Below are 12,239 nucleotides of genomic sequence, written 5' to 3'. Positions count from 1 at the left end.
AATGGGAAACTCTTCCCAGCCTTTCCTTTCCTGCAGGCCTTGAAAGTAACTAGTTCAGACTGCTGACTCCACCTTCCGTACAGGCCAGGCACTATATGCACACTGGAAGTTCTATGTAAGAATCGGATAAGAAAATACTCTCAATCTGGCTCAGAAACAGCATTAATGTGCCTTCTAAGTGAAATTTCAGTACAAGGTCTTGTTCTGGGGAATGCTTTGTAAAAACACAGTCATTAGATTTAACTGCATGCTGATGTATTTGATTAATGGGAAAAGCCTCTGTTAATTAGCTGGGCATTTTCTGATTACTTTTTCCAGCAAGATGTGCAGGAGAACGTTTACAAGGTACATTTACAAGGGCTGTTACAATGCTTACTTACACAGATTTGGTGCATCGTGGTCACTCGTTGTGTGACTCAGGAAGCTAAATGCTAAGGGCATGGCAGCCATATAGCCACTGACTTGATAAATAAATAAATCTGGCATGTTAGCTTGGTTTGACCTGTATAGCCAGTATTGATTTTCTTACATGTGACCTATGAAGGGGAAAGAGTGTTTGTGTTTCTTTATCATGTGGTAATGCAAGGCTGAAAACAAAGTGGTTTTTTCCTGCTTGCCTTTCCCATGGGAAATACAAGCTCTGTCGAACTTGTTCTTGCTGGAGGATGATAATGACAGGAGAATGAGGCTATTACAGCATCAAAAGCAATTGGAATCTGAGCAGTTGGGAAGAGAAATAGCATTTCAGGCTGATGGTTTAATATGCTGGGGACCAGAACTTGTCCCTCTCGGGGCTGGATTCGCCATGCAAAGTAGCTGCAGAGCTGGTAGCTTCAATACCTGGGCCTGGGGGAAAGCTGGGGCTGGCAGCGGGCATGGGGAGCTGGGAATAGGAATTCCATGGGCGCCAGCACCCCGGGGTCCGTGGGGAGCCCAGGGACAGCGGGGTAGCACTGCCCTACATCACAGGGGGGGAGCGGGCAGGCACTGACAAGGTACTGGCAAGCAGCAGGGACTGAGTGGCAAGTGGCAACATGTGCTCAAGTATTTCTTTTCCTTCCCCCAGAACGCCATGGTGTCCGTCAAGGAGCTGTGTGGGCTGCCGCCCATGGCGAGCCTGAAGCAGTGCATCCTGACCCTGTCCTCGCGGCTCGTGAGCAGCGACAACACACCCTCCGTTACCCTCTGCATGAAGGACACGTTTCCTTACCTGGAGCCTCTGGGGACCATGCCCGATGTGCAGAAAAAGGTCCTGGCGGCATATGACCTGGTAGGCACTTACCATGGCTACCTCTGCCTTTCCCCACCGTTGTGAAGGTGGCAGGCTATGCTGGCTGGCTTTCGCAGGCACAAACGTTTTGGTTGATTAAATGAGGCTCTTCAAATGACTTTGGCTGTGCACAATTGTCCTTTAATCACCAAAGCGCCACACTGGGCTTTTTGTTGTTTGGGTTTTTTTCTTTTTTTTCTTTTTTTTTTTTTTTGAACACGGTTGTGGCTAGCACAGGTGGGCGCTTGAAGAGGACTTTGTTTACAAGAATAGCAGCAATTCAGCTTGTACTGGCAGCTGTTAGTCATTGTCCTTGGGAAGCAGCAAGATTTGTGCACTGCCCCTCGCTTGCCTCCCTACAGCAGAGGGCAAGGCCATTAGGCAGAGAGCTGCAGCATGGGAGTTCCTGGGCAAGCTGAGCCATCCCCTTCCCAAGCCTTTCAGCAGCGCTGCTAAGTAGTGCCCTAGTCCCTGCCAGACCAAGTCAGTGCTGCCCTTGGGGGGGACATGGCAAAGTTGGAAGGGAAGTTTAAAAACATCCATTTTTTTTGCACGGGGAAGGAGAGGTCAATGTGGTACAGGCAGCAAGGTATAGAGGTGAACTGAAGTCATTCCAGGTGAGCACTGCTGCTCAGCCTTGACATATGTTGCTGCTGTGGGTGACTGAGCAACAGCTGTGCGTGACTTCCAGCAGCAGAAGTTGCTGTCACATGCGCCTCTTGGGCTGTGAGGCTGCCCCGTCGCTTCCCCAGCCTTACTGAACGGTCTGCAGCAATCGAGAGCAAGCCGCGTGGTTTTGCAAACCCTGATTTAAATATTACGCTGTGGCAACCAGGCTAAATCACGATGCATGTTCAGTGCACAGCAGCTATTTCTGCAGCTTATGTTCATAAGAAATAAAACAGTGAATAACTTCGGGGCTATTGAATTGCTTCCTGAGACCCTGAAGTGTTGCAAAGAATGATAGCAGCTTTGACAAGCTATTCAATGTGCCAAATGCTCACCTCCTTTCCCTCTCGTTTTTTTGCCTGTTACAACACGCTTTTCGGGAGAAAATCAGCTTGGTGGGAAGAGGGAGACACTGATGTTGATTAAAAGAGAAATACTAAAAATACTCTGAAATAACCCTTGGGTTTCTTTCAGAGTGGTTTATATTACTTGAAGGTGATTAGGTTGTGGAAATAAAATACCAGCTGTAATGATACCAGAATGAGGATTTGCAGATCCAGTTGATTGCCATATTTTAGACTGGAGGGGGTTTTTTGATAGATCTGTTACATGGTGTGATGCTGGTCTGAAGGAGCAAATACCACATAAATAAGAGATTTTTCTGTCTTTGGAGGCCTGCTTAATGGAGTTTTACCAAAATGAAAGTGTCACCTCTTATCTTTGTAACTATATACTGAAGAGTACACATGGGACGTTTCAAGGCCTCCTTGTGCTTTGGAAACAGTTTTTCAATTTCAGTAGGTGAAAGGCCTCTTTCAGATGCAGACAAAACCACTTGTGTAACTGTTTTAAATAATGTTTGCTCACACATTTGTCTCTGATGGAGGAAGATGTACCTTGGATGTCAAGAGACAGTACAAGGAGCTTAAAATCTGAGGGGAAGAAGGGAATTCTTCTGTGCCTATGTAAGGGTTGATTTGAGATGTAATTCTAGTTAATGAGAACATGATACTTGAAATTATTTTTAACCTTTGCCTGGCTGGGACTGCCTCTTACTTTGCTAAAACTATTTACTGCTGGAAAAGCCAAAGCCAGATTTAATAAGTGTTTTTGCTACATTTTGGATTTTTGCCTTTTGAGGCAATGCCAGCACCAGAATATTGAAATCTATTCAGCCGTTTCTGTGTTTAAAAAAAAAAGAACTGTCTCTATCAATCTTGAGATTTGAAAATGCATTGTGGGGAGGGGTTTGCAGTTTTAATGTTGTGAAAGGGCTCTTCCTTGCTATGGTGTTTGTAATAACTTGGTATAATCCCAGGTCTATTTCTATTAAATAATAATAATTCCCCCCCCCTTCCTTTTTTTGGTGCAAATTGAAGCACGAGCAGATGTTGGTGGAAGCAATCTAAAACATTGTAGCTTTTTATTTGTTTGTTTTTATTCAAGATACACTGCAGTGCAGCTTTTTAAGTTGTTGATAAATATGGCTTCAAGGAATTGGATCCACAAGCATGTGCTGCATGTCTTTAATTCTCCAGAAATGTCTTTACTTCAAAGCACTTTTTGGGTGAACAGGCCTGAGAGCAATTTTAAATGCATAAAATAGAAGCTGTTGTTGGCCTCTCTCTTGTATGAACGGGCTGTATTTCTTAATTCCTTTTAAAGACCCTAAGCCTTGTAGCGGGAACTGTGACTGTAGGTCTGCCTCACTCAGGGGCTCCACTGCACAGGCAGCAAGATTGCTGGGCCACCCCATCCTCGCACCTCCGAAAACACCACCTATTTCACATTCTTTAAAAAGTCTGCTTAGAAAATAATCTCTGATAAAAACAGCCCTAATGTGCTAGAATTTTTTCCTCTTACAGGAAATTGCCAATAGAACGTACCTTCCCCCACTCCACGGAAAGTATAACCTCTCCCTGCCTGTTTAATGGGGCGTATCGGGGCTGCTGGTCCAGGCAAATGGAGGTGCAAAAGCTCAGAGACCTGCCACAGTGCTCTGGGAAACAATTAACTGTCTGTTCCCTCCTGCTTGGCCTTTGTCAGCAGGCATGATCGACAAAGACCGCTTTGTGCAGTTTGTTTGGTTTTTTTCCTGGGCAATTAATTTTACCGTTGTGTTCTGCATTAAATATTTTCTTTTGAGAGAGGCCTTATTAGAATAAAATCTAATGTGCTTTGTTTAAGGAACCGGAATGATTTTTCAAGACTTTTTTTTTTTTTTTTTTTTTTCAAATGGTCACATTGCAGTGGTTTGGTGGAACTCAAGTGCTGCTGTGCCTTGTGAAGGAGCGGCTTCACTGGTGATACTGGGTTGTATGGAGTTTCTGCAAAGGAGAGCAGGAATGGTATTTACCAAAACTGAGAAAATAAGGTGGACCGTTGATAATACACAGAAAACATTTTTGAAAGTATGCCAGCTGCCAAAAATACAGTTTAAAATAGCTTATTTCAACTTACAGCTTTTGTTGCTACCATACATAGAGTATGATGAACGGATTCTGTTCATGTTGTCATTGATTCCCACCCTTACATCCTGGGACGGTGTGGCATGTCACTTGGAGCTGTTTTTCAGACCTTTCCCTTCCTACGAGGAAGGACTCTGGCTCCCCCCCTCCCCCCCTCCCTGTGTGCTCCCCCTTGCTGGTGGCTGGCCATGGGAGGATGCTCGCTCAGGTGGGCAGCACGTGCGGCGTGCCTTACAACCTGTCAAACTGATGCCAGTGTTCTTTGATCACACCTAAAAAAAGAGGATGCTCAACGTGAAGAAAGGGGACGGGGCCCAGCTGGACCTGGCAGATGGTTGAATTATTCATTGCAAACAGTTATCTTGTGAAGTTAGGATTATTATTTTTTTTTGGTTGAGAATTGCTCAGAAACAGATTGTGGTTTCTCTGCACAGTGTATCTATGTGCTGCTGCAAGCGTGCATGAACTCAGGCACGCTTCTGCGCTTTGCTTTTCATTTATTGGTTCAGCATTACTTTTCCTCCAAGATCCAATGATTGAATCGTTTGCAAATCAAAAGCAATAAACAAGTGATAATAAATGTTCTTGGTTTTACCGGATCTCCTGTGCATACAGAAATTTCTCTAGAAAAAGAAAAGAAGCTCCCAAGTATTTTTACATGTTTTTTACATGAATTGTAAACAACAAAAAGTGTAAAAAGGGTTGAACAGAGAAGCTATTTTTTAACTCCTGTTGATATTGATGTTTTTCTCTGAATTCAAACTTCTTTACTGGAGCTGATCTTGTTGCTTTGGAGCAGACAGGTAAGGAAGGGCAAGGTGTCTGTAGGTAGTTGAGAGATGGAAAGTTAGTTAAGAATGTTTCAGGCAGCACAGAGATGGATTGGGGATTTTTGAGTAGAGAATTAATACCTGTGATGTTGCTGGGGAGCAAGTCAGTGTGTTTAACGGCAGTGTTTTTGTTGACACAGGCACTGGTCCATGCATGCTAGCAGAATTCTGTTGAGGTATCTGTGGAGAGGGACTACTCTTTGTTGCTTTGCCTACTTTTCTTTCCAATTCAGTCGTTTGGAGTTTCTTCGTCTTGATGCAGGCATGATGGCTTTTTATTCCCAAGGAGAAAGTCCATTTTCCAAATTTATGTCAATGCAAAATGACTAAATAGATTTTTGTGAGCTTTTCCACTGAAATTCATATTTCAGCTGGGATAGGCTCATCCCCAAAGGAACATTTTTCACAGTTCTCTGAGCAGCAAAAGACAAGGGATATTGCAGAGCAGAGTCCACTGCCAAGGAAGTGTCATAACACACTGATGTCAAACACAGTCCAGTACATGGACAACATCTTGAATTCGTATCTGTTTTAAAGAGCTTTCTGTCCAAATTTTGACAGACTGGGAAAGCAGTAATCCTGGTTCTTTCTCCATTAATTATAATTCTCTCTATTATTTAGCTGCCACTCTCACTGTGCCTCTCTCTGATAGCCCATGTCCCATAGTCCCTTCTAAAACAGAACCTGAAAACGGTCAGATCAGAACTTTTCTTAAAGAATGAAGTTCTAGTTGGGTACCTTAGTTACTCTGGTTTAGCATAAGCGTTTTGGAAGCTGACCCCTCCCCGTGTTTCTCCTGTGCTCCTCTTGTTTTCTAGGGCACCAGTCCTCATGCACCACATCACATCCAGCAACACTCTGACACCCTATTTCCCCAGAAACATTTGTAAGTAGAAACATTAAATTTGAATTGAAGGTGAATTTTACTCAGTTCCTTCTGGAGTTTGTGTCAATAAGGTATTTCAGGTGTTCCCAGTTGATGTAATCATCCATGATAAATGTTCCTTTCTGGGCTGTTGCAGGGGAAGGCTCAGATACAGAAGCCTGGCTTGGAGCATACTGGGACAGAGACAAGGTGGACTGGTGGCCAGCACTCCTTCCCACATCCTGGCACCATGCACACATCCTTCCATTGTCGCAAGGCTTGCTGGCACACAGTTGATGGCCTGGCCTGCGAGGAACGCTCCGTGCTTAGGAGGGAATGCTGTTCCAGTTTTCATGAGCCCAGTGTGCGCTTCACCTGTTTTTTCAAATTGGTTGTATTTTTGTAGCCTTTTTGGGGTTTGTTTGGTGGTGGGTTTGGGTGGTCTTGGGGTTTTTTTGGTAATTGGGGGTTTTTTTTGGTAGTTTTTTGTTTGTTCGTGGTTTTTGTTTTTAGCAATGGAGGCACGACAAGGTACTCCTTCCCCACGAGAGGCGTAGGAGATTGGGACAACAGCCCTGAGGAGACACCTGAGAGAAAGCTGCTTTTCCATTTGATGTTGTCAGTCTCTGTTCTAAACTTTGGAATATTTATGAGAGGATTCTTTGAACTATCCCTTTTGTATCATTTATCTTCCCAGCAGGACAGTGCATTAACTTGCCACCAGGAGTTTTTCATGTCTTTTTTTTGGTCTTTTTTGGTGAGACTCTGCTGTGTTAATTTCCTCTCCCCTTTTCAGTTTGTCGAATAGTTTGTAACAAAAAGAAGAAACTGGTCTCTAGCACAGGAGTTCATAAAAGTAAAAAGAAATAACATTTTCTGCTCCGTTTGTACTGGTCCTGTGGTTAAAATGTCTTTGGTACAGACAATAAATAAGCCTGTTAATTTTTTGTGAGTAAAAATACGATGCCCTCAGTCTTAAGAGATTTTAAATTTCACTTAAAATGTATTTTTGTTTGTAAATAGCACTTAGCAGAAGTGACAAAATCAAGCATCATTCTTGCCACGAAGCAATGGGATTTCAGATTTTATATTGCATCCTATATTTAGAGGCTTAATGAGACAGGTCAGTTATAGTTTCAGCCCATGGTCTGTTCTGCTTTCGTGGTCGCGTGTACCGGACAAGAGAGAGCTCCCAGGTTTGTGCCAGCTCTTGCTTCCCATGCCGTTGTGAGAAGCTGGCATGATTCTAACAGGGTGCTTCAGGTAAACTGATCAAGTTTAGGCTTCTTGCTTTCAGCATTACGTAAGAATATCTAGATTAAATGGGCTATTTTGCAGAAAAACCTAACCTATGCAGATAAGGCTTTGTATTCCTCATTCTCATTAGTTAATTAAACGTGACGTGTACTTCTGGGACTTGTGCCATGTGCATCTTTTGTCAATCTGAACAAGCCCCTTATTCACTTGTTGTGAGAGCATTTCTGGCGCTGCAGCCTCTCCAGGAGGGTTAGCACCTCCGGGACTCAGACAAACCCTTGTGTCCCTGCTCCCACGGAAAGGTGGCAGGGGTCCCAATGGGAGGATTTGCTAGGGTAGCTTTTTAATTCCCTGTATCAGAATCAGGTTTCACATGCTTTACTCCTGCTTTTATCCATTTCCCCCCTGTAGTTACGTTAAACAGATCACTCAGTAAAGTCTGATCACCATCTTTCTGACGTGGGAAATGCACGCTGAGCAATCCTGCCAGCTTCAGCAGCTGCTAAAAATTTCCTCACTGACTCCAAGTGGACCCAGTTACCAGCCTCTGTCCTCTAAAGGTTGCTTTTCAGTATGTGTTGCTTGGAGGTTAATCCCTGGAAGCTCGGCGTTCAGGAGCTAACGCTGGCGGAGCATCCGTCTCCTGAGGGAGCGGGACGTGCCGTGCTCTTTGCGAGTCGCTCACCGGAGCCAGCTGCCGTTTGGGAGCCGACATACGCAGCAGCCGGCTGGGCTGCCGGCAGGTGACCGGGACTTACCCAACTTCTCAAGAGCGCTGCTCAGCACAGGTCTGAGCAGAGTAATGGTGCATGGAAATCTGTGCTGCCAACATCAGAAAGCTCGCTCTTCACAGTTGGGACGGGTTGGTGGATTTCAAAACGTTGCTGGCAAAGCTGGACTTGAAAATCTCAGGCCATGGTGTGATTTATGGGTTCAGCTTCCCAGCAGAAAATCTCACAGCCTTCCATGTTGTGTTCAGGGCTTCTGGTTCTTGTCTTGGCACCACAAGAAGAAGGTGACATCCCCAAGCAGGGCTTCAGATGTGATGCCAGGTGGAAAAGCAGAGGACCATGCAGACGGGGAGACTGTGGACTCATTTCAGAACCATTTCAGCCAAAAAAGAAAAAGCGTAGCTAGATGCTGTGACACAGGACTGTGAGCAGGAGCTATAGATGAGCAGAACCACAGTAGCAAAGTCTTCCCTGGGGCTGTTGGATGGGACCAAGCAAGGGCATCTGTGGCCAACGTGTTGCAGCCCTGGCCAGCATCGTCTGCTGTGGCCAGGAACCCTGCCAGAACTGCTACCACTGTCCTGTGTCCAGCAGGAAAGCATGGATGGGGCACTAGCTTCTAGCCGAGTCTCTCCCCTGCTTTTACCTACATTAGATTGAACACGGACAAATTGTTAATATCAATTCCACTAAACAGTTACTAGTAACTTAGCTTTTTAGGTGACATTTACAATGTTTACGGAGTAAGTATCCCTGAAGCTGCTACCTTGGGTATATGTAAAAACCTGGGGGGGGGCAGGGGGGGGCAGGTGGCCATTAAAGTAAGTTTTCAAATTAATTTGGTTATTTTTTGAGGGTTTTAGCAGTTCTGTTGCCAGGATTCGCACAGAATCCTTTGAAGAGTATCAACTGTGATGTGATTAAAAAAAAAAAAAAAAAAAAAAGCCGAAATAAAAAGCCAAACCAAACACAAGCCTGCTGTTCCTGGGTAGCAGTTCCTTGCCTGTTGTGCTCCTGTCGGTATGAATCAGTCTCTGCTTCTCCACGGTGAAGACCCAGGCCTCTCCCTCGCACTGTCCCACTGTTAGGGTCCTTCACCACAGCATTGGGAAGCAGGATCTTGTGCCCGCCGAGATGGCGTGTGCAGTTCTTGTTGGGAGCAGTCTGGCCTGTCACACAGAGATGCCAGTCCTGCATGCTGCGCTATCGCAGGCGGCGGACACCCAGTTAGCCAAACCCGTCTCTCCCAGTTGGCCCAGGGTGTGTTATTTCTGCCTAGCGTGTTGTTTCCTAGGGGGTCTGTGCGGGCGAGTGCCAGCTGGGGCACTAAGGGCATCCCCTAACCCAGCCACGGAGTTGAGGAGCTCTGAATCCATTCTCAGATTTGTCATGGGATAAAGCTGCCATAAAAAATAATTTTTGCCAAGATTACTGCCAGGCAGGAAGGCAGGAACAGGTTAAATACTGCTATATGATCTGGTTTAAATTGTTTGTTCTTGCTGAGCTGAGAGCTGTCAGACTTTGATGTCAGCATCAAAGGAACGGAGGGCTGCTCTACCTACTCTGCAGTAAGGGAAAATTGACATCCTATTGCCGCTTTTCTCTTAAAAAAAAGAACGTAATACCTTTGTGTGTGAGAATCCTAAAACAAGCATGCCAGAAACTCCTGGGAGTGGGTCCAGTAGCTGGAGGAAGGTACGCTCAGACTTAGATTACCAAACTGCACGGTTCTCAAGCTTGCTTTTCTGTGCATGGTAGGACAATTTCCTGTGGCCATACACATATCTATATATAATGTATAGCTACATCTAAATATATGTATGTATATATATTTAAAAAAACCCTCTCACAAGTCAAGTTCTGTTTTAGATATCTGAGCACCGGAGAGTGGGACACTTTGGCTATACTGTCCCAGCTGAGCCGCATTGACCTCCCTGGGCACAACCGTGCTGCTGGGCAGGGAGTGCAGGCACAGAGCCGGGGAGGGGAGGGGGGGCACGAGCCCACGGTGATGGGTGCATGGGGTGCACGGACGCTGGCAGCACCTGGCTGGACAGAGCGGTACAGGCACTAGCTCATGCCCCCGTGTGCAAGAGGCGTACCTTTGGTTGCTGGCTGCCTCTGCAGCAACTTGCAAGTTTTTGAGATTCTCACTCTCTTTTCTGCTCAGGGCTGCCTCTGCAGCAACTTGCAAGTTTTTGAGATTCTCACTCTCTTTTCTGCTCAGACCAACTTCAGCACTTTCTAGCTGGTGGCTGAACGGTTCCTTCAGCATGAAATAACTGTGTGCTGTCGTACAGAAAAGCCAGACGGTGGATAGAAATTGTCATTTCTTTCTAGATGACAAGTGAAGATACCAAAGAGGAAAAAAATCAACATGATGCATGAACAAGCAAGTAGCAAGAATGAAATGGGAAGGATACCACTGAAAGTAATTTCAATTTCAGGTGTATCCACTGGGCATGGTCTGTTAAAAAACGGGTTTGCACTCTATATATGTATCAGGCCTTTTTCTCTCTGCCTATGAAGCTGGTGATAGATTTTGTTTTTCTCATAATCTTGTTTATATCAAAGAAAAGGCATAGGTATTTTTATTAAATGCAGCCTATCTTCATAGGTTGAATTAGAAATGAAGATGGCATGAGCAGCAAAATTTGGATCTGAATTTCTCCAGAATTTGGAAGTTCAGGTGTAGAAGCATCTCTGCTCCCTTGTATCTAATTAAAACAATGAGGCATGCTAATTGGCAAGTGTTAATGTAATACTGTTATACTGTGTCTTTCAGTAAAATCATGGAAACTACTGGCTGTGTTTTCATATTTAGTGTGTTTGAAAGTAGGAAGGCTTTTAGCAGTTGTAGCGCTTTGGCAAAGCTTTCAGATGGTGGCTTCTGTAATTTCAGGATGTAACATTAGGCAGCGTTCGGTTTGCTTCATTTCTAATTGGCACCGCTCTCACGCTGCTTGGATTTGATTGGGGTTGGTGGTGTACATCCCGGGAGAGCGAGATTATTCTCAGGCGTAGTTTGTTATACAGCATGTTCTTGCCTTCTGTAACAGATGTATGTGCCACCTTTTGCAGTTCTGCAGATTATAGCATTGGAACAATTCACTTGCTTGCCCGGGCTTCTGAAAGGTTTTGGAAGTTTGTTACCATCAAAGGAGAATAGCATTTGCAAGGAGGGAGGCTCGGGGAGCTTGGCACGCAATGGGCCCTTCATCTGTTGGCTGTTAGTGGGCTACCCTAGGAAGACGCGTAAATATGAGTATCTCTTGAAACCTGTGAGTAGGCTTGTTGAAACTGCCTGCCTCTTTTGAGTTTTGGTGGGGGTTTTTCTTTTTAAACTTCAACAGAAATATTGAGGATAGGGTAGGGTTTTGGTCTGAATTTTTCCGAAGAGAAACTCAAGAAATACTGTCGCTGTCTGAACCACTGTAGTGCATAAAGTTCAGCACAGGCTGAAGCACCCCTTGAAATCAGCACTGTTCATGACTTGGTGACATTTTTGATAACCCTTTATGTCAAGGACTATACTTACTTCTCCTTTTGTTTCAGGAAAACTACTAATTAGAAGGGGCTCAGTTTCACACAGAATGAACTTTGTTTGTCTGCTAACTCTGCTTTCTTCTGAAATCACTTGTGTTTCCCTCATGTTATTTGCAATGGTGTCTTGCTGGTGGAAAACAGCTGTTCTTTTACCTTCCAGAGCAAAATGTTTTCTGAGCAACTGTCACTTAGCTTGATACAGATCTGGGAGCCCCGATAGGAGGGAATGATCCAATCGTTACAGTGTTGCTTGCAGAGCAGACCTCTTTTTCAGTTTGAACCTTTGTACTTTTCTGTGGAATAGATGTGGCAGGAAACTCTAGTAACGCTGGGGTTTTTTCACTTATTTTCTGACAGATGATTCAAGAGAGCAGGGTTCTCATTGAGACGGCAGACATCACTCACGACAAGATTGTTCAGTGCCAGAAAGCAGGTAATCCTTCTTTATTGCATGGTTCTGGATGGGAAATGGGAAAGGATGTGCCATAATTTACTTACAGTTTGTGACTAATGCAGCATCTTTCACCCAGTATTGAAGTGAGCATCCTGGCCTTTCCCTGGCAGCCTCCACCCTCCTGAAGCTTCATCCTCCAGTAGCAGTGC

The 12,239-nt window shown here is 44.8% G+C and overlaps 1 protein-coding gene across 4 annotated transcripts in view; it reads left to right on the top strand.

Moving 5' to 3' along the window:
* The window catches only part of PLCL1 (phospholipase C like 1 (inactive)), a 228,945-nt gene that overhangs the window by 165,230 nt on the left and 51,476 nt on the right, over positions 1-12,239 (top strand). For all 4 annotated transcript variants that reach the window (XM_055812011.1, XM_055812010.1, XM_055812012.1 and 1 more), the window contains exons 3-4: positions 1,067-1,270; positions 11,994-12,069. In XM_055812011.1, the coding sequence (XP_055667986.1) occupies positions 1,067-1,270; positions 11,994-12,069 (280 nt within the window). The remainder of the gene's footprint in view (positions 1-1,066; positions 1,271-11,993; positions 12,070-12,239) is intronic.

This window comes from Falco peregrinus, chromosome 8, assembly GCF_023634155.1.
Source record: "Falco peregrinus isolate bFalPer1 chromosome 8, bFalPer1.pri, whole genome shotgun sequence".
Taxonomy (NCBI): Eukaryota; Metazoa; Chordata; class Aves; order Falconiformes; family Falconidae; genus Falco; species Falco peregrinus.
Note: the sequence above shows the minus strand (reverse complement) of the source record. Positions and strands in the feature narration are given on the sequence as shown.